Source organism: Protopterus annectens, chromosome 9.part0 (assembly GCF_019279795.1).
Source record: "Protopterus annectens isolate FY-2018-M chromosome 9.part0, PAN1.0, whole genome shotgun sequence".
Taxonomy (NCBI): Eukaryota; Metazoa; Chordata; order Ceratodontiformes; family Protopteridae; genus Protopterus; species Protopterus annectens.
The window spans coordinates 1,399,093,913-1,399,121,064 of NC_056743.1; the positions used below are offsets into that span (position 1 = coordinate 1,399,093,913).

The following is a 27,152-nucleotide window of genomic DNA, read 5'->3' on the forward strand; positions in this document are numbered from 1 at the left end:
CAAACTCACAGGATTTTGAGTAACAGCACACTTATCCTCATGAACGTGCAGGAGGTACAGAAACAAACGATAGTTCCATTATCAAATCATGATGAGCTTTACAGCAGTTTTCTGATGTAAACAATACAAGTTGTAACAGGACTTGAATCTTCTGGATATGGCTAGAATACTTCAAAATACAAAAAAAAAAAAAAAGTTATGTACTCACCATAACTTTCCATGTTGGTAGTCCATCTCACCCTTCATTTTAACGTATGGGTTTGGAGCCGATCCTCGGCTCAGACTCGGCCGATTTATAAGCTCGAAGACTTCTGGTTGGCTCGTGGCTAAGCAGGTATCTCGGTGCACCAGTAGAAACCCCAGATCTTGTTTGCTGCTCACTAGAAGAAATAACCATAAAGAAACCAATACTAAAGGGTCTCCAACCAAAGATAACCAAAATATTAATACCTCCAGATTCTTCCAGGATGGGGACAGGAGGGTGGGTTAGTAAAAATGAAGGGCGAGATGGACTACCAACATGGAACGTTATGGTGAGTACATAACGTCTTTATATTGTTTAGTCCAAACTCACCTTCATTTTTACTTATGGAACAGCGTCCCTAACACCTTATTCTTGGGTGGCTCATTGGAAAATACTTGAGCACCGTGGAGCCAAAGGATGCTCTAGCCCTAGAAGGCTAAATCAAATTTGTAATGTGTAATAAAAAAGTGTGAGGAGTAGCCCACGTAGCTGCTGCACAAATATTATCAAGTGGGACCCTGGCTTGAAAAGCTGCAGAGGTAGACAGACCTGGAAGAATGAGCCTTGATCCTAGCAGGTAAAGGTCTGCCCTCCGAATTGTAGACAAAGGCTATGCAACTGGAAATCCAATTAGATAGTGTCACTTCAGAAACTGGTAAACCCAATCTAGATTCAGAAAAGGAGATGAATAATTGATCTGATTTCCTAAAGTCCTTGGTCCGATGCAAATAAAAACGTAGCTGTCTATGAACGTCTAGCTGACGAAACAGATATTCAGCTGCATTACAGTGATTAGGGAAAAAAACTGGGAGTTCTATGAATTGATTTAAGGTGGCGTGAGAACAAACTTTGGGAACAAAGGAGGGGTTAGTACGCAGCAAGACCCTGTCTTTATGAAAGATCAAATAAGGTGGCTTAACAGATAAGGCTTGTAACTCCGATACCCTTCTTGCAGATGTGAAGCCACCAAAAACAGTCTTCCAAAACAAAAATTTCAATGAGGATGAGTGAGAAAGTTCAAAACGGGGAAGATGTCAGTTTGGACAATACAAAATTTAAATCCCAAGAAGTCTTGCATAGCTTATGAGACATTAAAGTGGTGTCTCGAAATCCTAAATGGAAATGAGAAATAGCCGCCAATTGAACTGATAGAGGCAGCGGCAGATCCTTGCTGAAAAAGCTCAGAGAGAAATTCCAAAATTAAAGGGATAGAAGCAGTTTAAGGATCTACATTCATTTTCTGTGCCCAAATAGAAAAATGTTTCCATTTACTGCCATACACTCTCCTAGCTGAAGGTTTATGGGAGGACATAAGGATATGTGACACTGAGGCAGATGCATCGTGAAGCTTGTCTAGGGATGGAAATGGAGTAGCCACGCTGTCAATTTGAGGGTCTGGCTCGAGGGATGTAGTGACCCTGACATGTGACCCTGACATGAGAGTCAAAAGATCTGGAGCTGGGTCCAGAATCCAAGGATCGTCCAGGAAAAAAAGAGGCTTGAGGGAGGGGAACCAAACCTGACGAGGCAAGTAAGGAGCAATGAGGATTAACTTGCAATCCAGCTGTCTGGCTTTCTGAATCACTTTGGAAATGAGAGGAAACGGAGGAAAAGCATAGAGAAGACCCAGGGGCCAATCGTGAGCTAAAGCGTCTCTGGGTGTCTCCCCCAGAAGGGGAATGAGGGGAAAAAATAGCTGCTGCATTTGGCATTGACTAGACTGGCAAAAAGGTCACAGCAAGGCTGTCCCCATTTGTGGAAAATCTGTTCTGCTGTTGTGTGTTTCAGGGACCACTCATGACGCAGTAGGATCGCCAGACTGAGCTTGTCAGCTATCACGTTGGTTGTCCGTGGAATGTGCGTTGCTACCAGAAAGTGCTGGGAAGAAATCGCCCATTCCCAAACTCGCATGGCCTCTTGACAGAGTGGGTAATATCTGGTACTGCCCTCTTTGTTGATAGACCAAACTACTGACATGTCGTCTGTTTGTATCGCAATAGTCCCTAGAGGAAGAAGGTCCTGAAGTGCTTGCAACGCCAGCAGCACTGCCCTCAACACCAGAAGACTGATATGCAGATGAACCTCATGTTCTTGCCATGTGCCTTGGACAGTCCTGCCAAGATAATGCCCCCCCCCCACCCGATCTGGGAGGCATCCGTGGTCACCGTGCCAACGGGTTGGGCAGGAACAAAGGGGGCGCCCATCTTCAACTGGCTGGGTGCTATCCACCAAAGGAGGTCCTACTTGCATGATTCAGTCAGCAGAATAGGGTGATTCAGCAGAAGATATTGGAAGGACCACTAGGAAAACAGAAGTCACTGGACAACGCTCATGTGCAACCTGGCTAATGGTATTAATAGGATGGTGGATGCCATAGTCCAGAGGAGCTGGAGAACCCACTTTGCTTTGACCTTCTGCAATGGGAGAAAGCGTTGAATTTTGAAAGATTAAATTTTGTGCCCTTGTGGCGGGAAGACGAGCTGTCATGTTCACTGTGTCTATCTCTGTGCCTATAAAAATCAGAGTGAGAGGGCAATAATGCAGATTTTTCCCAATTTATGGAGACCCCTAATTGAGCACAAAGTTGAACAGTGGCATCCCTGTTTTGGAGAAGTAGATGCCTGGTGGGGGCAATCAGGAGCCAGTTGTCCAAGTACGGAAACACCCGAAATCCAGGAAGTCTCCGGTGAGCTGTCACTATTGCCATGCATCTGGTGAACACCCTGGGGGATGTGGTGAGACCAAAGGGCAGAGCACGAAACTGATAGTGACTGGCTCCCAGCCGGAAGTATAGATGACTACTGGACGCCTTGTCCATTTTAATATGGTAGTAGGCACCCTGGAGATCTATTGAGCACATCCAATAGTCTTTCCCTAACAAAAGGGAGTATTGACTGCAGTGTTACCATCCGAAACTTGTCCTTCCTCACGGATTCGTTTAATCTGCTGAGGTCCAATATTGGCCAGCAGTCTCCTGTTCATTTTGGGACTAAAGAACATGGAACAAGTTCCGGATCCTATCTGGTCTGCTGGGACTGGTTGGATGACTCTTTTTTTGATCTCCACAGTTGCCTGATCCCTGAGATTGGGTGGTACATCTGGGATCTTCTTGGGAACAAACGGTGGAAGGGAAAAGGGTACGATATAGCTCCTGGTAACAACTCTTTGTACCAACCTGTCTTGGGTTATACTTAGCCAGGCTTCTGGATACAAAGAAATGTGACCCCCGACCGGCCCCAGAGAAATGCGGTCAGGCCCCCCATCAGGAACACTGACAAGGCTGTCCCCGAAAGGAATCACGACCTTGTTGGTATTGCGGACTGCCCCTGCCTCTAGGGTTGACATCTCCCATTTCCTCCTCTGCCTCTGAAGGAGGGTTCACCCTGTGTGTCCAGAAAAACCCTCTGGGACTTCTTGAACCACATTTTACCACCCCTTTGACCTTTAGGGTATGGTCTAGAGTAAAACGTACTCCCACAGCAGAGAGCGTCTTTCCTTCTTGCTCACACTGAGTGAGTGTGTCCTTCACCTTAGATCCAAACAATGAGGAACCATCAAAAGGGGCGTTGGTGAATGTGGATTTGAATGGTTCCACAAAATTACACAAGCACATCCAGGAGTGACGTCTTAGGGCAACTCCTGAACCTGCTGCTCTACTCACTCCCATCAGCCACATAAGAAATAAGCCGCATGGAGGAGTTAACTATAGAATTTAGGGTGGACAACTGAGCAGAAATCTTGTCAGGAACTCCCTCAGTACATGTACCCTGTATAGAATCTCCCAACTCCTTAAGGAGATCCCTTCTGCAATCCTGTGAAGTGAGTGAGATAGTTCAACGATCGAAGAGTAAAAGCAGCTGAACTGAAGACACGCTTCCCATACCTGTCCATCTGTCGAGACTCCTTATTCAGCGGATGGACAGAAGTCTCAGCAAGCTCCTTCTTAGTGGCCGCTGCCACCACCATGGCATCCACAGGGACATCTTTGGACAAAAATTCTTTATCTGGAGGGGCAGAAAGAAACTTGTTGGGTCTCCTAGGGGCTGGCTCCACAGCATCGGGAGCATCCCACACCTTTGGACTAACTAAATCCATCAGTTCATCAAAAGGTGGAGACACCAAAGAGGCAGAAGGTTGAAACCCGAAAACCCTCAGGTACAGACTCCTCATCAGAAGGGTTAACAGTGCGCCAGCCGCACCTCTACTTAAGGATCTCCAGAATGTCCATGAAAGAGACAGAGGATGACTTGGGGGACCCTTCTGACTCCTCGAGGTCAGTGTCAGATGTCAAAGACTCATCCTGGGAGTCAATATGCTTCCTCTTGCATGTCTTGTTCCTGGCGGGGCTCCTCAGAAGGGTATTCTGGGGAGGTCAAGAAAGAGTGGGGGCCACCAGCCGGTGGCTCCTGAGGCTGAGGGTCTCTGCTGTCTCTGGAGAGAGTAGGGGCTGAGACCAAAGTGGGTGCTCTGGGGGAGGGGGGGTGGGGTGGGAGTGCTAGTACCTTTGGTGGCAACTGATGACTGGCTCCGAACAGACAGAGAATGCCATCGGCTCCGAGATAGACAGAGGGTCCAAACTCACCCTAGCCGAGGCGCTGAGAGGAAGACTCGGAACCGAAGAAGCCTCATTCCAACCTTCCCTGTTGGCGCCGACTGGAGAGCTTCGGCCCCTGGAGAAAATGGACGACACCAAAAGTGTTGGAGCAGAGGTTGGTTCTGAAGCATCTGCAAGTGGAGCTGGATCCGAGGGTTCCACCGATGGCAACAAGCCCTCAGACTCCGATAAACCAGCTTGGCTCGGAAGAGGAACAACAATCGAGGGTATCACAGGTTTCATAGGCTCCGGAAACGACTGGGTCAGAGCCAACAACTATTTAGATAGAACAGATGACTTCAACAGTCTCAGGACTACCCTCTCTACATCTTCATCGGAAAGGCTCCTGGAGGACATAGTCGGGGATCTTGATCTTGGAGGAATAGCAGGTTCCATAAATTCAGTGGCTGGCTCCAACAAGCTAGTATCTGGCCCCGTCACCACAATGTTGCTTTCAGTCGGCTCCAAAGGCAGTGGAGCCGATGAGGCCGATTATGCCACTTTAGGAGGCAGCTCCGAGACACAAGCCGGTGCCGGAGAAGGTCTTTTCGAAGACTTAGACTTTGCAGATTTAGTGGACTTGGAAGAAGAGGAAGAGCTAGACAAGGCTTCCTCAAAGGAGGGCTTTAACAGACCCTTTAGAATTAGCTTGTTCTTTCTCTCCTGTAAAACTCTAGGGGAGAAGGCATGACGGAACAAGCAAGTCTCTTGCAAATGGATGGCTCCTAAGCAACAGACACATAGACCATGACCATCCATCAATGACATTTTTGGGAGCACTTCATGCATTTCTTGAAGCCCGAAGGCTTGTGCTCCTTAACCTCTTTATACACACAGAGACAGGAAAGAGAAGAGAAGTAAAAGAGAAGACTAGGTCCTCTAACTTAAACGGGCCTACCCTGAAGGAAGAAGAAACACCATGAGAACTAGGGTCCTCTAAAACGGCCTAGTACAGACAGGAAAGGAACAGCTAGGTCTTCTAACTCAAACAGACCAGCGAAAATTCGCACACAGAAAAACCTTTCACACAGAAAAAACCTTGAATCTGTTAAGATTAACAGAGTTGGAACTGGAGTTTTGAACAACGAAATCCACAACCGTAGTAAAGAACACCAGCGGATAACCGCCAAAAAACAAAACTGCTCTACAAAATTGTAGACTGGAAAACCAAAAAAGACACTAGCGGTAATAAGCTATCCGCACTAAGTAAGAAACTGGTACACAGGATACCACAAAGCAAATTACTACATTAACATTAACAGGCCCAAGGCCCACGACTGCACCAAAGGGCGCACAGAGCTAATTACCTAATAATTAGAACCTACACTAACAAGTACTAATGCAACAACAATTTTACTAAACTAATGTATCTTTGACCAAAAATTTTAACAATGTAAACAAGAAAAAAGTTAACACTTCTCCAGAGCCAAGAGAAGCACAATCGAACTCGATGTGGCAAACGAGATCTGGGATTTGTACTGGTACACTATGGGATACCTGCTTAGCCACGATCCAACCAGAAGTCTTCAAGCTTATAAGTCGGCCGAGTCGGAGCAGAGGATCGGCTCCGAACCCATACGTAAAAATGAAGGTGAGATTGGACTACACAACATCTTTATATTATACAAACTTGCACTTCAAATGACTGAAAGATTCAGACCTCTGTCACACTGATATACTAATAGGTTTGATCACCACACTGATATACTAATAGGTTTGATCACCTGTACTGCAATCAGGTCTACTCCAGAATACTGAATAACCAAAAGACTGAATCCCAAATGACTGAAAATTCAAAACACTGAATTTGCCAATTCTCCACTGTTGTGTGATCTTGAGTTGGTATACATAGGGTGTAGGGGGTCCAGCCCCCCACATGAGGGGTGCAGGGGGGCCTTTCCTCTGCATTAAAAATGTGTTCAGTATCTTGAATTTTCAGTTTTTTTTGGTTTGTTAGTCTTCTGAAGTAGACCCCCACAACTGCATATATAAATTTGCCCAGTACTCCATGGACAGCACACTGCAAGATGGAGCCTGCATCAATAGTACTACAGCAAATCAACTGTTTTAATAAAACTGAAACCCTGTGAACATGCCACCATGTTGTGTTGCTTCTGACCAAAAACTTCCACAGCTAGGAGATTTTTCATTCCTCAAGCTGTAGCACTTACATTAGTCAGTGATTATCTTCTGGCAGAGTTAAAAATTACGATGTTTTTTGAAATATTTCACTAAAAATGAGTCACTTTATACCTATGAGGCAATCTGCTGTTCAGACAATATACTGGCAATACAACTGCCAATTCAGTTAAAAACAGATTCATTATAGCGTGAAGGACTCTGGTTCAAGGCAGTGAAATGCAGACATTTCTTGTGCTTCCTACTGCTCAGCTTCCTTAGCAATACTATTTGTGGAACCCCAAAAAAGCTGCAGACTTCCCTTTCAGTGCAGTAAATTAAGTCCAGGAAGAGTCTCTGACAAACACTACTTCCCCTTTTTTCCATGTCAGGTACTCAGTATTTACTATTCTAGTAATGGCTGTCTATTTTTTGAATGTGACAGAAAACCACTGTGCAAAAAAATGCCAGAATTGTAAACTGCACATACAGACTAGACAGTACACAGGACAGATACGTACAAATAACATCAGTTACTTAAAAAAATTAAGAAAAAGCAAGCAAGTCCAAACATCATGTTAACAGGAGAACACCCATAATCACAACCTCCCAGTTCTAAGCGCTCTTCACTAGCTCATGGTGTAATTAGAGTCCAGATGTACCTTTCACCGCTCAGCCTTTTTGTACAAGGAAAACTAATCAGCTACAGAACGATGTTCACAACTTTCAATTTAATTGCGCAGGTTTTCTAAAGACCTCTTGTAATCTCAGCTTGTGCCAGTGGCACAGATGGATAAAGCTCTGACTAGGACTCAGATGACCAGAGTTCAAATAGCATCTTGGGTAATTGATAGAAGAGGCAGGGAAGATGCAAATGCCCATTCTGCCAGGGAAAAGGAAGGTGCATATGCTTAAGGCATACTTACACAGTTTGATTTCCGTGGTGGAACTTGTGCAACTACAAAGTGCTGCCTGGGGCTGGGAGGATGGGGTTCAGCATCAATGCTCATTGCACATACTGCCCTCAGGGTCATATGGGCACATACAGGGGTAGAGAAATAGTAGAAAACACTCAATGAGAACAGTGCGACACTGCCCAAGGGTTCTTTATCTCCTCAAAGGCCAAAGAGGTTGCTCAGAATTAGTCCAAGGAAGGCTAAAGGTGGGCCTGGAAGATCCGGTGGATGAGGTCAGGAACTAAAGGCAACTGGTGGTTAGTTGAGGAGTCAAAAAGTAGCAAAAGTGTATATATATGTTTACCATTGGAATCTCGGCGTACTATTGTACGGCTATAAAGTATTCGAACTACAGATGTTTGAATACTTCATGTGTGTGCAGGTTAAATGAGCAAACGTTCTATTTACGAATGGACTGTGCATTCGCAAATACAAACGTTTGAAGGGATGTACAGGGATCGCGGTACAGTGTGGTTAGGGAAATACATCCCTTTCCTCAATGTAGTGCGACCTTGGAGTTGGAATATATAGTGGGGGGTGTGGGGGACACAAACCCCCACAGGGGGGTGCAGGGGGGCTTGCCTCCTGCATAAACTGGATGTTAGGTGTGCTAGTTAGGGAGTAGCTGCAAGCGTGGCATTGCTGTTAAGTGTCGAAAATATTAACAGCTGATTTTTGACATTAGGACGGTCGAATTAATTTGCTGTTAAGTACCTTTTTTAATGACTTACCTGTGGTTTTCCTTCTTTACCCAGAAAGCCACTGCTGCCTGAGGGAGGGGTTGATCAAGAAACAGCATTCGCATCACATAATTCCTGGTCAAAGGTGGCAGTTCTCTAAAAGTAACATGAAAAAATAATATCAATGTCTGACTTCTACAACTGGGCACAGCAGGCCAACACAGCAAAGTTACATCACATAGGAACATTACTTTTACCCTTTAATACCCAATGGCAAAATATTCAACTGAAGAATACACTGCACATTCATTAGATTAATCTGTACAATGAGCAGAACTATGCTATCATGGATTAATGAGTAGAACTATGGTATAGTTGATAAAAAGGATTTGCATTATGTGATGTATTCAGGTAGGCAATGACTTCATATGCACCTATGTACTTACCACATGCTAACACACACACGACAAAGCATGTAGCAGTATAGGTCGTGTATGTCAAGTACCACACATACTGTTATGTGCTTTGTCATATAGACGTACATGTCATGTATGGGTCTATCAAATTTGAAATGCTGGAAAAGGTATGTAGAAATACATACATATATACGAATGAATGTGTGCGTGTGTGTGTGTGTGTATGTATACTGGCGCACGCCTCTGTCTCTCTCCATTTGATATGCTGGAGAAGGACTATGTAATTAAATTGATGTAAAGCAATACTCAAGTTCTAGTTCTCTTCAATGTGGAACGGGTGACAGGGTAGGAGATAGACGTGAAAGAGCAACTGGAGATAAAAATCATGCCACAGTATGGTTTGCAGTCCATGGATTATAGCTGGGAAAACAGGTTGTGTTTAATAGAAAAAAGGGAGTAATAAAGGGAAAAAAATTCCAGAAGGATATGAAGTAGAGGAGAAAAAAAACACAAGAGAAAGGCAGGAGTGTATGAAAAGGAAATTTTTAGGAGGGTGGATGACAGACTAAACAAAATTCTTCATAATATACATCAGGGGAGAGAATAAACCATTAGGATACTGCACTTCTAGAAAAGGGGTTAGAAGTCTGGCAATGTTTCAAATCAACTGGTAATGCTACAGAGTTCTTCACCAGTCTATTTAAAGGAGTAACAGACCAACAATGGAAAGTACAGGCAATACAAATAATCAGACAGTACAGACTAAGGATAACATGAAAAAATGATTCAGTTTTATTTAATTTATTTTACATTTGTTAACCGGGAAAATCCAGCTGGACCAGGTCCATTTTCAGTGGAGGCCCGGGCAGAAAAGCTCCATAATTAAGAAGACATTTATACATTTACAGATATACATACATTTATACAATTTGAGATAGTCATACAAAACAGGTAGTAGTGAGAAATGTATTTACAAGTAGAGTTATTCTTACTTTAACTACAGTTAAACGTGCAGTGCAAGACTAAGATACAGTTTTGAGAAATAGCACAAGGGTTCAGAGAAAGGGTTTAGACAGATATTTTTCAGAGTTTGGCTTCCAGTAGTTACCTGGATTTTGCAGGACAAAAGGTATAGTTTGAGATTGTAGTAAGAACTGCTTACAAATGTAGTATGTATGTACAGAAGGGAGCAAAAAGAACACCGATATGTGATAGTGTTTCAATGTGCATAGATATAGTGTGATATTTAAACTGGAGTAGATTGATACAAGATCAATGTGCATAGATATAGATATAGTGTGATATTTAGACTGGAGTAGATTGACAGAAGATAGAAGAAAGGTATAGGGATTATCATGGGATACATGGGCAAATCCAAGTTGTCCTGAGATAACATTTGACTGATTGTTTGAAATTTGCATTTGTTGTTGTGGAGGTTATATTGGAGGGGAAGATTGTTCCATTTTTTGGCTATGTGGGAAAATAGAGCTTTTCCTGCAGTGTTGTTAGCAGTAGTAACACTGAGTAGGGGTTTACTGGAAGAGCGCAGAGGGTGACTGGAAGAGTGGGAGGTTATTAAAGAGACGAATGACACAGGAACTGAAGGTGAAAGGTTAGGAAAAATCACCTCCCATGAAGATGCAAAAGACTTGGCAGTTTATCTGGAGGAACACACAGAAACAAATTAAAAGTTATTAAACATCTCACCATAAAACATTGGCTAATAAATAAAATGTGAACTAAAGCAGTTCAATAAGAGTGCAAGCAACACCCCTACTTTTCTAAATATAATGCTGCAGCTCAACCTCAGGGGTAAGTGGAAAAGTGAGCAGACCCAACATTACACAAACTTAATGCTTCAAAATACGACTAAGACAGAGTTACAGAGTTGTCTAGAAGAATTCAACTAATCCCATTCAGAATACCATAAAACTCACATTTTCTACCTGCAGAACCATAATAAAGTGTACATTTTAATAATATGAAAGGAGTGGTGTTATGGGACAAAAGGAGAACCATAGCAGTTACTTTCCAGAAAAAGAGTTCTAAAAATCAGCTTGATAGCATTTTTTTTTTAATGCGCAAATCCACCAGGCATATATGCGCCTCTCTTTAGATGTTACATGGGAGCACTGTCTGGTTAAGTTGCTTGCTAAGCGTCACACAAAGGAAATGAGGAAAAGGGGAATCAAACTCAGGATGGCAGGAAGGAACCAGTTTGCAGATCTGACAGTTCTCTGCACTAAACTGCCAGACTATTAGGCTGCTCCAAGGACTGTATAAAGCAAACACTAGCAGACTGGGAATTTCATGCCATTTGATTTGTCCCTTAAACACTGATGTCAGGAGTAACGGCATGTAAACAGCAGTAAGAAGGGGGCGATTTGAGATCCAATTAAGAAAACAGTACATTACAGAAAAGGGGTTGGGCCCTGCAACACTGTTCACAGCAGTCGCTCGGTACAGGTCACTCCGGAATCTGTGAATGCATGACACAGGTGAAAAAAGAAAGATGGAATATAATTATATCATGGATTGGTTGCAACTTAGGCATTTGCAACAGATTACATTTTCTCCCAATGTTTGTAAATCATCAGTGCAGACATGATGTAGTCAATTTACATTCAGTTGTTCAAATCATGACAGCTCATATCAGAGTTGTTAGAAAATAATGTCTCGAGATAATAGTAATTCATAGCACTTTTGCTTGAGGCACATACAAGTGTGACATCACTGCTTTTGTATATCCGTATAGTAGGTACTCCAATCTCACAGGTTCACAGAAAAAGACAGGCCACTTACAGGCAGTGTAAAGCCTACCCCCCCCCCTTTCTCTGAGGTGTAGCAACTTCTGAAAGAGAATTAAACTAAAAGATGGTGGGAGTGAATCCCCCCCTCACCCCCATGCATTTTTCAAGCTGCAAATGCCCGTTTTGTTATGAGCCAGTTTAAATTGGCATGCTGAATTTGTTCCTCCATAAAAGGTCAGGTGCTTTATGTTCTTTATCTTTACCATGACATAAATAATTTTAAGATTCTTCCTAGAACCACTGCTAAATGACTGCAGAAACGTATTCCACATTATAAGTCACAAGTCCACAGGATGCATTACCTCTCTCATTAAGAGAGACATTAACAGCTGCATACTTATTAACTTTACTGGTTTAAATTTATTGCCATGTTTCAGAGCTGCATTTTAGCATCCTGAGAGTAACGTATCACAGTGCATTTGTATCCTTGTCATCTCTTATTTATTTTGTTCATTTTTTAAACAAACTCTGTAAACTTTTAATTAGACCACAATCCAAAGAGATACCCCTTGGTGACATCACCTTAGGAATACTGAGATGTATCTACAGACTTTAATGAAGTCATCGCTGTGTGTGTGCTGTGCTGCACAAGGTCAATGGATGCACCACATGCTATCCCCATGTTGATCTCACTGAGTTTAAAGTTTGCCATTTATCATCAGTAGCATGAGTATGTTTTACAAGTTTCTTTTAAGAAAAGTACAGTTTGGAAACATTTGCAAATAGGTGAAAACACAGTGCAAAGGTTAAGAAATTTAACAGTAGCAAAACACTTTAAGCAGATCTAACAAATGCGATAGCATTCACTATACATTACAAATCTGGACATAACCAGACTGTTACAATAAACCACTAACGTGTGCATTTAAAATCATTACATCACATTGATATACCTTAACTGATGTAACATCATTTGTCCACAATTCACTTCAAGAAAAATGTAAATGTACCACAGCAAAAGTATGCCACAGTTAAAAAGAAAAGTTCATTTGTTGGGACACTTCTCCAGTCTAAATACACCTTTTCCAAACCTGGAATACTTACCGGAAGACTGCAAGGCAGGTTGCAGGATGGTTATAAAGTCGGTCAAGGACAGCTGGGCTTAGTTCTCTCAGGAACTCATGCAAATTCTTACATTTCAAATGCACTTTTTCCAGCTTCATTGTTAAATCTGAAATTACAGAAAGTAATCAAAGAACATGAGCAGGTGTTCCTCCACTATAACAGGATCTAGATTTCTAAATGCCTGCATCTCCTGGCTGAAAACAAAAATGGGTGTAAAACCACACATATAGAACTCTAAGGGGATTACAGAAGCGCTGACCCTTCAGAGATTGGAATCTAACAAAATTGTAACACACTGACTTGTCTGTGTGGATTTAAATGAAATGACAAAACAAAAGCACTCAGGCTGTAATTATTCTCAAATTACAAGCATACTTCCATCTGTATCGCAGGAGGAGGAGGAATGTTCCTCATTACAAACTTCACAAATACCATGCTCTACACTGTTTCATACTAAAGAGGTCTGTCACACGTTCAAAGATATTTTTAGCATATATACATTGCAAACTAATACTGAACCATATTACTTTATCAAAAAAGCTCTCTGTGAGCTACATTAAGAGCTTGCAGCGATGCTGTCAGCTTCTTGGTTAGAAATATTAGTAACTGCTCCACATTTTGGTCATTTTTTCCACGTTATTTCCACATTTTGAATACAGAAAATTGACAGCTATATTATAAGCATGTGTAACCATGACACTTTATTACATGAGATCTGGAAATTCAATGCATTTTTTTGTATTTATTTTCAAGTGTAGTCATAGTTGCAGAATTTGAAATACAAGCATTGCAGTTTAAAAGTGATTGGACTGCTAATTTAAATGTATTACTATGGCTGTTACTTTTCCACTTTGATTACAGTAAAAATTAGAAAAGGAAGGGGGTGAAATATCACAGGTGGAAGTTGGGGAGGCAGACTGTGTGAAAACAAAATAACTTTAGTTGATCACTGTTAAAACAGTCATGTTTATTTATGTGTCAGAGAGCAACAGGATGAATCACATTACTCTGGTCATTAGTATTATTGTTATCATCATCATCATTATTATTTTCATCAAAGTTAATTACCCAAGGAGAAAACTGTATATGTGAGTTAACTTTTAATGTGGGAGAAGGTGAAGACTTTAGGTAAACTCAAAGGGATACTACATAATCAAATTTAAATGAATGTTAACATGGCACACTAGGAAGGGCAGTGCATATGTAACACAGCAGCAAGATGAAATGCATTACTGCGGCCAACATTTGTTTCAATCTTACCGCAGTCGCACACTTCTGTCTTAAAAAAGATGTTGTCCAGCATGTGAAACACTCATGGGAAAAAAAGCATTACTAGACTCATGACCGAACATTCAGAAACTTAGACAACAGCTGTTCCATCACCTCTACACCTAAAAGCATACGTAACAAAATTGAAAATCTAGTCAAAAATATTTTACTAGAAAACAAAAGTTTTTAGAGATATAGCCCTGTACTGATGGGCTGCACAGACAGCTTGATATGCGTCACAATGCCAAGTTGCATGTTACCCAGCTTTCAATGAAAGGGTAAACAAGCTCAATATACCATTACAAAGCTGCCAATACCCCAGAAGTAAAAATCATACATATTTCACCTGCTAAAGCCATATTTTTTCTCATGAAAGCATGCGTTAAGAAAAACTCTGTAGTGAAGACAATACAATGAGATCAAATGCAGCACACAAGAATAGCAGTCTTGCATGTAGTTCTCAACCAGCTGCCCCATTACAGTTCTCCAACATTTTCATGTAGCAAATGAAGTACTTTAAATGCAGCAACCTTGCTCTATTATTCTGAAGGTCTGGCTAGAAAACAAAAAGCTGAACATTGTTGGGTGCTAGTTCAGAGATGACTTTAGGCATGAAAGGGATAATCTGTAGACCAACCATTTCCCTGTGGTAAACTGAGCAAGTATTCTTGTACAATATGACAAGTAATGAGGATGCTTGATTTGAATTGACAGCAATCAAAAATAAATCTTTCCAGGATAAATATGAGGACCATCATTCACACCTCCTGACTGAACCATAACACAATCATAACTTCATGGTAATCCTCTGTTAACTTTAGCTAAATTGAAATTGTTTTATTACAGTGTGTGAACACCCAGTTTAATAACTTGCTCATGTTATGCAAATTGTAATATCAACAACTTCTATTGTACTGTATATCAGTTTTGATTTCATATTATGAAAAATTTAAAAAAAAATTTGAGAAAAGAATATTAGAGGACCACCAGAGATTTTTTTTTTGCTTCATAGATTTCTGGTCTTCTTCGCCAGTGCCCCTTGTCCATTCCTGGGTCTACCAGCCCTTACTTTCATTCCTTACACCACCCTGATTTTTTCAGGCTGGGGAAGATATGAAACTTAAAGGTGTCCCACTGGCAAACGCATCTGCAAGAGGAAGGATTTTATTAGGTTGTGACCCATCCTCTTTATCCATACACATCCCCTACACCCACCCTCGAATCTTCCAAGCACTGCACCCCTCTCCGTGGACCACACATCATCTCAGGGTGCACCAAGATGAACTCCCACCCTACCAAATATGGATATCCCCATCCCACCCTGTCAAAGCCTCAGATGCCAGAGCTGCCTCGAAGCTGAATAACTTATGGTTAGGGCTTTATCCCCGTATGCCATGGCGCTGGCCATCAAAGTTATGTTTTTAATCACAAAGTTGAAAGTCATATGAAGGGGATGCGTGTTTCACTTGAGAGCTTCAAATGCAACACTCTTAACCAGTAAGAAGAAACACAAAGTAGGACCCAAGGGAAAAGCAGTAATGGCTGAAAGGTGCACCTTACGTAAGGCACAGACAAGGCTCCTAGACAACTATAAAGTTCTGACAAATGCTAAACAACCTTAGGCTCTTTGGTCTCTATAGGGGTTCTTCCTCTTAAACAAAAGAAAAATCTTCTCCATTTAGCCAAGTACAACACTCCTGTGCTTGGATTTCCTCTCTTACATCATGCCCATCACTTTCTCTGACAACTGATCCTTTAATGATATTAAGCCAATAGAATCCTGGCAGCCAGTTACAAGCTTAGCCGCGCACCAGAGCTATCCTGTCTTGTGTGAGGAGTTTTCATTGTTGCAGTAGCAGGAAAGGAACCACCCTGCACTGTATGATCTGAGAAAACCATTGCTGTTCTAGCCACAGTAAAGTTGCCAATAAAGTTTTGATCTAACCTATTCTGATCTTCTGAAGCAACTATTGTATGAAAAGAGTAAACAGGCTTAAACATGTTTCTCATGAAGGGAGGTTGAAGACAATTACTGTCCATTTTTTTTCTTTGCACAGCAACATAGCTTGGTACTAGGCTATCGGCCCTAGGGCCTATACAAGTCTAGCCATAACAGTTCCCTGGCTATTTCTTCCACAGTATTTACTCCCCTGGACCTCTGTCTAGCTTGACTTGATCCCCGGGGTGAACTTCCTATCTCCCATCCAATCATCAAGGTTCCTTTTGAAGCGGGCCAAAGAGGCGCTCTGACATGTATGGGCAGTCTATTCCAGAGTCTGGAAAGTCTGTGGGTAAGGAACCTATCCCTCCAGCATGTTTTGTTCATTGTGATGACAAGGTTTAGATCCCTGGAGTGTGCGAGACTGAGGGATTGGGATTTCTGTAAGTGTAGCATGTCCAACAGCTCTGAGTTTGACATGACCTTGTATGTTAAGCAGAGATTGCCTCCGAGTAGACGATATGCAACAGAGTATAGGTGGAGGTTTTTTAGATGGTCAGCATAGGGCATCTGCTTTAGGACTGATTCTTTTAGCGAGGTATTTCTGTGGCCTTTACAGTTGTTGGAGAGGTCTCGAGAGGTACATACCAAACTGGGCGTTGTATTCTATAATGGGTCTAATGAGGGATGAGTACAGTGAGACAATGACCTCCCTTTTTCTGGATGAAAAGCCCGTAGTGATGAGGTGTGCCACACAGAAGGATTTCCTGACTGTTGTGGCAATGTGGTTATCAAAGGTGAGACCACTGTCCACCTGTGTCCCTAAGTCTCATCACAACTTTTGCAGCTTGCAATTTTTGTCCGATGATGATAGGTCCAGTCATGACAGACCTGTCTGAGTGAATGGAAAGCTTTGGGATCCAGCCTCCACTCGTTGCTGTGTACAGTGGCTCTGCTTAATTTGACTGCTACTAAATTCTGGATTAAGGAAATGTAAAAGAACTGCACCCACAATCATAGCTGGGAAGCCAGATCATTACTGTCAATCTGTACAACTTATGACAGCTCTTTTACTTGTTTATGTACCATAACATGGTAGTGTTTGGGTCCCCGGGGTCAGAACCGAATATTACTATGACCAATCAACTCCATCGTCTATTTTCAAGATGACAGTGTTGCACAGCATGGGTTTGCTCCACTTTCTCTAGATTTTCAGATGTGGTAAATGCAGCACCCCCCCATGACATCCAAGGAATCAGTTATAAGGGGTTATGTCCATTCCAGGGCTAACATATGCATACCCTGTTTGAGCTGTACTTGTTGGGCCCACCAAACTCTCTTGTTGATGGAAGGGATAAGAAAAAATCACCTACTGTGCATCATGCTTGTGCCGCTTAAAGAGGCTTGAGAGATACCGCTGGATTTTCTCATATACAACATAGCCAGTAGGACCACCACGCTGGAAGAATGCATGTGCCCCAAGGCCCCGAGGAGCCATAAGGATGACATTTACAACTTTTGTGGAACTGGCACACCTTTCAAATGTTGTGTTTGGTCTTTGGAAAGGTAAATACTGTTCCTTATCTCGACTCAAAACAGCTCCCAGGAGAATCTTTGATATCAGACTTTGTTACGTTCAGGGAGTAACCAAGATGGATAAGGCAGTGCATAAATCAACTTTTGTGACCTTCTGACAGTGAGTGGATCAGGCAGTAATCCAAACACTGGCAGATGTGCCCAATCTGTATTTTCAAGCAGACAACCACAGAAGCCACACATTTTGTGCGCACCCTCATGAAGGCTGAGAAGCCAACAGTTAAAAGAATTAAACTGGAAGTGGTCTTAATCAACCTTGAATGAACTATTGCCTGTAGTTCTTGTGGATAGAATGTGCCAGAAATCCATCCCGCTCTATTGTCCAATATTACCAAAACAATTTCTGGCGGTCAGAAAAGGCAGCAGACACTGAACTGATACCCTAGGAAACTTGATCACCTATAAGATTTCAGCCTTGACAGAGCCAGGGCAGGCCTCCATGGGCCATCCTTTGAGGAAAAAGAGCCTTTAGTAAGATCCTCTTCCCTGCTTCCCAGAGAAAGGCAGTACAGTGGAAGACAGAAGCTGGCTAATCACAGCCATGCTAAATGGTTCTGATCCTGAGGAGCATGTGCTATTTCCATGAAGGGATGGACCATCATGAATTCTCTCTCTCCCACCAGCTGGTAATCAGACTGTACTGTTTCTACTTGAGATGTTTGTAACTATATCCTTTAAGTAATGGGATGGAAGAGAATGAAACAGGAAGGGGCGAGAACATTTAATACAAGCAATTCACTTCATGGGTGGTAGTAAACTTGCCTCCCTTTCCCCTCCTGCCTGCTACCTATCTTTGCATCTGCAAGCTCTATAGGACTGCCTTTTCCCTTGAAGACCTTTCTTTGTCTGAACTGATCTGCCTTGGTTTGCTTCCTGCAAAAGAGCCACTATTTTAAGATAACTCCTGGTGTACTATGGCACAGACAAGTGTTTTACAGACCCCATAGTATTGTCAACAGTATTCTGAAAATCTTGCATAAGGGAAGGCCTAAAGTATTTCTTTGCCTAGGGACATATCTAATAGTTGCTCTTTCATATTCTTCAGAACTGGATGAAGCCTTAGCAAAGCACATCTTCTGATCACAGTCATATTTGATGCTGCCATGCTGAAAGTGTAAACTGCATCATAACTACACAAAAGGCCATGCTTCCCACTACAAAAAGCTGGCTGGATCAATCAGCATGTTCGTTCCTTCTAAAGACGTGTCTGAGAATTCTGAAACAATGTTCTCATCTGCTTGAGGATCTTGCACTGGTACTTAACTGAGCTCTTGGCAGTTAACAGCCATAAACACCAAAATGGAAGAAGTGTACATCTTCTACCCAAAGCTGGCTAAGACTCTGGACCCTCTTGCAGCTTCCCAATACACATCTGCTGGGTCTGCTATAGAATTTTTAAACACATATGTACGGGTCTCTTTCACCTTATAGAACCCGTCTGGTTTCTCAGTCACAGCTGGCCGAGTCAGACAACAGGGACCAACTGAAGGGCATCCTAATATGTCTGGAAATCTGGTAGGTCAATCAAATGCTTTGGATCCCTTATGCCAAGGCGGCCCATGCAATGATTCTTGAACTCCAAGACCTCTTTGAAGACTCATATGAAGTGCTCCCAAATGAGGTTTAAAAACTCCCCTCTGAAGCAAGGGAGAGTACAGACCAAGACCAAAGAAATAGATTCTTCAACATTCATGGCTTAAACTATAGGTAAGTAATCAGGAAAAAAAATGTACAAGTCCTCCACTTCTGAGTTTGCATCTGGAGGGTGACTCACACTTCCGCGTTGGAATTGTTGGAAGTAGAGGGATCCTCACTCGTGGTTGGTTGCGGTGGTGGGAATTTATCCCCTGTAAATCCACCACATTCTCTTCTTCTCTATTTTAACCATATCACTGTTTTTGCACATTCCCAAATTCACATTGCTGAGCCTGGGTTTGCAGTGGTTACTGTGCAGGGCTTACATTTCCACAAGTAATGTAACCACAGACACCATGTATTCCTCCTGAATAAAAAATGCATCAATTGTCTCTCCAGTCTTCAGTTTTGAGGAGTGACGAAGGTTTGGGGGGGGGGGGGTCTGGGAATTGGCATCCAGCCTAGATGTCTCAGAAACCTGCTTATGACCTGTGCAGTGGCCGACTGTACATTTCCACTGTCTACCTCTACAGGGACCAGTACAGTAAGAGGGTCTTGAAGCAAGAAAGTGAAACAGAGGTGCACTCAAAAACAGCTCACTGGGTCCAACATCTTCAGAGAGACTGATGGTGATAATCAAGGCCTAACCAAATACACACAAAGGAGGTAGGGTGCACGGATTAAACCATTAATGTGAAGTGCACTGAAGAAGGCTATTACTCAGCCAAGACCGATTTGCTGCTTATGGATTTTTGGGTTTGCCACAATAAAAAACATTTATTTTACGACTTCTCCTGGTGTTGGATTTTTTCTTTTAGACTTTACGATAATCAAGGCCTCTCACTAAATAACTGCAGTCTCGGACTGCCACTAATTTTGCATTCACCATTTTCCTAAGCTGATTCAGCTCACTGATGGAAAGCTAGCCCCATGCATGGTAGCCTGCACCCATGTTTCAATTTTTTTGGTGGGCTAAATAGGCCTTCAAATAAATGGAGCAACATAAAAAACATTCTTTTTGAAAACGACACCGTTTCTTGCCTAATTAGAAAATATAATGCAAATGAAAATCTTTTGATGGAATTTGTTTTCCACACACCCACTTGTAGTTTTCTTGGGATGTCACAGACCTCAGACCTTGGTTTCTAATTCAAAGCATCAACAACCTAAACACACAGTAATAGACGTATTTTATTTGTGCATCACATTGTACAGAGTAACACATGACCCTAAACTGAACGCTTATTACTCTATGAAAGTTGTATGAAAGGGGTTGAGTGAGAAGCACTGAACAATTACTTTTTATAGTAGATAAATGAAAACTGGTGAGCTGCTCCGGCTTTAAAGCTAAGCATCAGACCACTGCGTGGGCATAAGAAAAGCTCTGGTCACTGGATACATGCAGTAAAGTTTGGAAAGAAAATTGGCAAGGCATACATCTGCTTCCAGCTAAGTCTTGCTTAAGGATTCATACTGCAGCAGTGATTCCTACAATGAACATAAAACATTTTCCCTGCAGCTATACTGAAGTGAAGCTTGGACAACGCTGCAAAAAGACTCAAAGGCAGAGAAGTTAGGGAGTGACGTTTATTCACAAGACAATCAGTGCTATGTACAGTGCAGAGTATAACTAAGGTGAACCCAATAAGTACTGCTGTGTAGATTAACACCTCCCTTAATCACTAGGGAAGGTTCATAGCCAGTTAACAGCATGCAGTCCACGAGACAGTTGAGTAGCTTACAGAAGTCTGATTAAGTGACTTACTCACGGTCACACAGTTAGCAAGTGAAGACGTAAAGTTTCAAATTCTGCCTCCTTGGCACAGAAAGCAGCTCATTCACAAGTCAGAGCTTTAGTCCTCTGCACTGACAGTAAGACTTTTCTGGCAGGCAGTGGAGAGAACTGGTGCACACATCTGGGGCTACTACACAGACAAAGAACAAATTTAAACAGGCACTAACAAATTTAAGCACACTGTCAATTTTACTACCTAAGCAACTCCACAATAATTTTCACTGGATCTTTATATAAAGCTAGCAACTACCAATTAAAACTTACAGAATTTTATCACTCAAAACCCCCTCAGGATTCCTGCAGAAAACACAAGACAGTAAAGGATGGCGCAGTGGTATTGCCTCGCAGCAAGAGGTTCTCCAGTTATATTTTCAGCTGGGGTGCCTTCTGTGCGGAGTCTGCATGTCCTCCCTGTGTTCATGTGGGTTTCCTCCGGATGCTGTGGCTTCCTCCTCATTACAAAGACATGTGTCTGAAGCATTTCTCCCCAGGCCTCCACTGAAAATTGGCTCATTCCAAGTCACACTTTTCCCAGTTAAATTTAAAATAAAATAAAATAAAATAAATAAATAAATAAAATAATGGAGCTAATGGGCGAAAACTGCACAATTTGGCTTATGCATAATTCATTACCTATATTTCTTAGTTTCTGAGCCATGGCAGAGGCAAAGGGATACAAGTCCAGACTATAGCCCAGATAACCAGGATTTAAATCAGTGGATCAGGTGACTGATGGAGCAGTTGTGAGAGATGGGCATGTCCACCTAGGGGAGGTGGGGGGTTAAATGGACATTCCCCGTGATGACCCCTGGTTGAGGCAAGGAATTCCACAATATGGGAGAGTGGGCCAAATAAGGGAAAAGGGTGGTGGATATGGATGAGCTGTTGAACAGGCAGAGCAATACTCCACAAAACCACATTTCACACCTGCTCCTCGGACGCAACCACAAACAATGGGGAGGGCAACAGGGTAGGTCATTAAAGTGAAAAAAAAAATGTCAGCCGAAGGTGACAGTAAGATCCCTAGGATGCCCTTAGGTTCCAGGCTAGCCCAGCTATGTCAGAGAAGTCCAGGGAAAAGGAGAAGCTGGTAGTATACAAGTATTAAAAAAAATAAATCAATCAAGTAATGGTTTTGGCTCAGTTTTCACTTAGGGATACCTTTTGTCTTGGCAATCCTTACTGCCTGCTGATACTCATAATGAAATATTCAACTAGCCAGCGGCTTAGAGCCACTTTTCTTTCGGCAGTATCTTGATAGTCACAGACTACTGAAGGGTAAACCACTGTCAGATCCCAGTTTTGAGTATGTTAAATGCTGCAAATATCTTAACACCTGTTGTCACTACATGGAAAAATGCAAAAAGGAAGCTTGAACAACAGTCTAAAAAGTATTCTTTATTGCACACTGTCCCACTAAGATAATGGTCGAAGTCATCCATATTTTTTTTCTGGGAATTCTGATATCTTTAAAAGCACAGCTTTACTGTGCTGTGCATTTTCTTTTATGGCACAGTAAACAGTCTTTTCAGTATTTTTTTCTAGAATGTCTTCCATTTTGGAAAAACATACTTTTGCTTTACCACCGCCTCACTTCTTTAAATCTTCCTGTATATGTTGAGGGCTCCCCATGTTCAGGTACCTTTACCTCTTCTTTGCTCTTCTGACATTTCTTATGTCTCCACCTCTGGATCCTCGGTCAGTTTTGTGCCAAGTATCATTGTTACAATATTCTCACTTTTTTTTTTTTATGGTTTCCAATAGTCTGAACAAGTTTGTACCATTAAGCTCAATTACGATGTCATGGATGATAGCTGTAATACTTCTCTCAATACAGATTTGCAGGCAGGACTTGTAGCCACAAAAGCTTCTCACTTCACATGGACTTTCAGGCCTTACACATGTTGCTACAGGGATAACTCATGGTGCAAGTCTTGAAGCTTTTTAAATTGTGTCTTGGACACAAATTACACAAATTTCTTACGGATTTACAAATACTGGTTTATTAGCACCGGATAATCAAAGTATTATCAGGTCAAAATACATACACCTCCCAAGCAGACCCAATAGCAAAGCCTCAGTAATCTGTGGCTGTTCTGTTCATTTCCATCTTTGTTGTGTTCAATATGTGGATCTCATCTTTCTACTTCTGCTATGCAACTTAATCATTATCTCTTCATAGGTTCATAGGTGTGTACTAGGCTAATGGCCATGGAGCCTTTACATGCCTAGCTCAAACAAATTGTCCAGGCACCATGCCAACAGATGTTAATTCACAGTGCCCCTATCCAATAGGGCAACTGGAATGATCCATGAAGTGAACTTAGTTACCCATCCAATTGTCAAGATTTCTCTTGAAGAGGGCCAGCAAGGTGCTCTGCTTGACATGAATGGGAAGCTTATTTCAGACTATGGGCAGTGTTTGGGAGACGAATCCGTCCCTCCAGCATGTTCTGTTAATTGTTGTAAGGAGGTTGTGATCTCTGTAGTGTGTGTCATGGGAGGGACTTGGATTTCTTTAGGTGTAGCATTTAAAATAGGGCTGGTCAGACATGGCTTTGTAAGTCAAGCAGAGATCACCTTTAAGCACATAAGAGACTGAGAACAGAGTCTGCCCATGTAGGATATGTGTTTAAGGCCTATGATCCTTTTTGTGAGGTACTTTTGTGGACTCTCCAGCTGTTGTAGTTGCCTGGTCAGGTACATGCCAAATGGGGCATTAAATTCGATGACTGGTCTAATGAGGGATGATTACCTTTCTTCCTGGATGTGAAACCTTTGGTTATAAGATGTGCCATGTAGAAGGACTTTGACTGCATTGGCAATGTGGTGGCTGAAGGTGAGGTGGCTGTCTACCTGGGTGCCCAGATCTCTTATGGCCCCTTCAGTGTTCAGTAGGCTTCCATCAACATGTGGTAATTCATGGGAACAGAGTTTTTTTCCAAAGGGGATAACATTTTTTGGCGTTAAGCTTCAGGCCATGGTTCTGACACCAGTCATTGGTCTCAGATAGGCCCTTTTGTAGGATGTCTGCATCACTTGGGGAGTTGATAATGACTCCTAGCTAGCAGTCATCAGTGAACTTGGTCAGCCAAAGTCCTTCTGTGTTGGCCTGGACTTCTGAGAAGTAGATGCCAAACAGGAGCGGGCCCAGGACTGAGCCCTGTAGGACTCCCCTCGTGACTGGTAGACAGTCTGACTTGGAATCCACAACTTTCACTCTGTGGGTCCAGTCTGTAAACCAATGTGCAACCCACCTAATGATGAAAGGATTGATACCTAGTTTGGTGAACTTATCAATGATGTCTGAGTGGGGAATGGTATCAAAGGCCTTTGCCAGGTTGAAGTAGGCTATATGCACTGCCTTACCCTTACCCACAGCCTTGGTGACTGCCTCGAAGAAGTCAACCAGGTTCAGCAGGCAGGATCTCCCCTTGACAAAGCCAAACTGTGTGGGGTTAAGAGTTTGGAGACTGCCTATATATTTTTTAAGTAGTTCCATGATGATGCGCTCCATAGCTTTGCATACCAGACTCGTCAGACTAATGGGAGGATAGTTCCCAGGGTCTGTTCCTACCCCTTTATGGAGCGGGATAACTGTAGCAGTGTACCATTCATTAGGAACATTGTCGGACGTAAGGCTGTGATTGAACAGGACACACAGATGTGGTGCCAGTTTGTTTTGTAGGTCATGTAGGACCTGATAATATCCCTGGCTGCATCCTATGGATGCTGTATTCTTGGCTTTGGAAATTGCACCTTTTACCTGTGCCACAGAAATGGTGGTTACCAGGTTTTCTTCTGGTATTGTGATAGGGCCCTGGGCGGGGGGGGGTTGGCACTGAATCTGTCAGCCAGTATGCTGGGTATATCCCTTGGCTCAGTATAGGAGGTGCCATTGTGCAATAACTCAGAGCAAATCTGGGTATTGCCTTTGAGGTTTTTGCTATAGAAGGCTTTGTGGTCGTTTTTGCTGTCAGCCACAATTCTGCCTTCACAGCTGGCTTTAGAGAATGTTCTGTCTTCTAAAACACTGAAAAAGCTTCCACTATCTTCATTTGTACGCCTGCAGCAAAATGAAAAAGAAAATTGTACTTATCACAACAGTACACTTATTAGACCTTAAATGATCTATGTTCATATACCTTACAGCAGGACTGAAATGACATGTAGCATTTGCTTAGCACATTTAAAACTCTCCCATGCTTAAAACTCCTCCTCTAGTTTCACTGTGCATCATTTCAACCTCTCTCTCCAGACAAAGTTTGTTCCTTGCAAAAGCACAACTAAAATTATGTGTACAATCCTACTGTTCAAAGGGACATTCCTCCATATCCCTACACAGGGAAAGTTTCTCCTTGTATGGGATGCTGGATGAGTACACTGAAGTGAACAAACATGAAGCTCTAATGTTACAGTTAAGTGTAAGAGTTCTGTATGTTACATGATTTAATCCTTTAACTTCAACAGTAAGGCAAAGTCCCTAGCGTCTCCTCTTGGTGGCATGGAAACAGAATACTATGAAGAACCGTAGCCCCAAAGATCGACACAGATAAGATTGCGAAAAGGACATAGCTGTAACCCTAGCAGAATGAGCTTTTGGTGGGGCTTTATTAACAAAATGTAACAGACATCTAGATAAAATAACTTTGGACACTTACCCGCCGCTTTGCATATAGCAGAAAATACAAAGAGGTACTCATCCTTTAATACCTTTAGTTTTGTCAAAGTAAAACTATGGTGGAAGATGTCGACAGAGTGCAGCAAGTGTTACCCTCTGCTACAGTACTGCAGCAAAAATACTGATAAGGTTACATTTTGTGGTTATTTTTTGCATGGAAGTAGAACTACAATACACGGGCCTTAGAATAAGTGGTATAAAATTATAAAACCTTCTGTCTGAAGCAACTGCTACTAGAAAGAGAATGTCTTCCATGACAGAAATCAGGTTGGACTTCTGGTTCAGAGGGATATGGTGTTATCCAACATAAAATACAAATTCCAATTGAGAACAAGTTCTCTGTGAGGAGGCCTCAAAAGTAATGCATTTCTTAAAAAAGGCCTCACAGACCAAGAAGCTACTGAAGAAGACAAAAGATCTTGCTGAATGTTAGCAATGGCTGCCAGATGAACCTCAACAGTGGGACAGCTAGAATCTTGATCCCAAATGCCAGAGATAAATTGCAGGACCACCAAAAATGGGTCAAAGAAGAGACTGAGGCCTTGGCTAGTAACCTGTTGGAAAAACTTCATCCATTAACTTCTGTAATTTTTTTCTAGTAGTGGTATTTTGAGCAACTGTGATATGAACAACTCTGGAAAAAGTTAAGCAGGGTCACTGACCATCAGTGGAACTAGAAAAAACATGCACTTAAGTCTGAAGGATACAGGTATATGTGAGGCTTGCCACATGGATAGGATAACAGACCCCTCAGGGGTCTGACGAGAAGAGGTTTCTCCAGAAGATGACACTACACAGCAGGGGAATCCACACTTATCTGGTCCAGTAAAGGTCTAGGACAATGACTCTTGCCTTGTGTTGTCAGTCTCTTTGTAGAAATTCCATCAAAAAGGGAAATGTAAAAAGAGGTAAAGGCCTGGAGGCTACTGCTAGGCTAGCGTACCTTGAGAGCTTCTCCTTGTGAGAATGACGGAGAAGTAGTGGCTTACACTAATTTCATATATTTAACAGGATTCAGGTTGCACTTTTCTGAAAAGTTGATTCTGAAGAGTGCACCCTGAAAGGTATAAACCCCAAAACCATGGCCACAATCATACCTCTCAACCGTACCGACTTACTTGGTATTTACTGGTTTTGAGGGCAAAATAATGGGGTGCCACAAATTTCCATGTGGCCCCTTCCATTCCGGATTTAATTTTTTTTTTTTATTTACAATTTTAAGTTAAGTCTGACATCCTCACACATCGCCAGTATATTCAGGGGCGTGATGACATCAGCTTCATGAGGCAGTGCCTGACTGCCTGTTGGACCCGTAGACTTCGGCGGGAGTTTCAAACCATGGGTGGTGCTAGTA

The 27,152-nt window shown here is 42.3% G+C and overlaps 1 protein-coding gene across 1 annotated transcript in view; it reads right to left on the reverse strand.

Moving 5' to 3' along the window:
* Nucleotides 1-27,152, reverse strand: part of GTF2H4 (general transcription factor IIH subunit 4) — a gene marked incomplete in the record, with an annotated part of 405,264 nt that overhangs the window by 347,993 nt on the left and 30,119 nt on the right. The window contains 2 exon segments of the mRNA XM_044084363.1: nucleotides 8,644-8,748; nucleotides 12,863-12,989. Coding sequence (XP_043940298.1) covers nucleotides 8,644-8,748; nucleotides 12,863-12,989 — 232 coding nt within the window.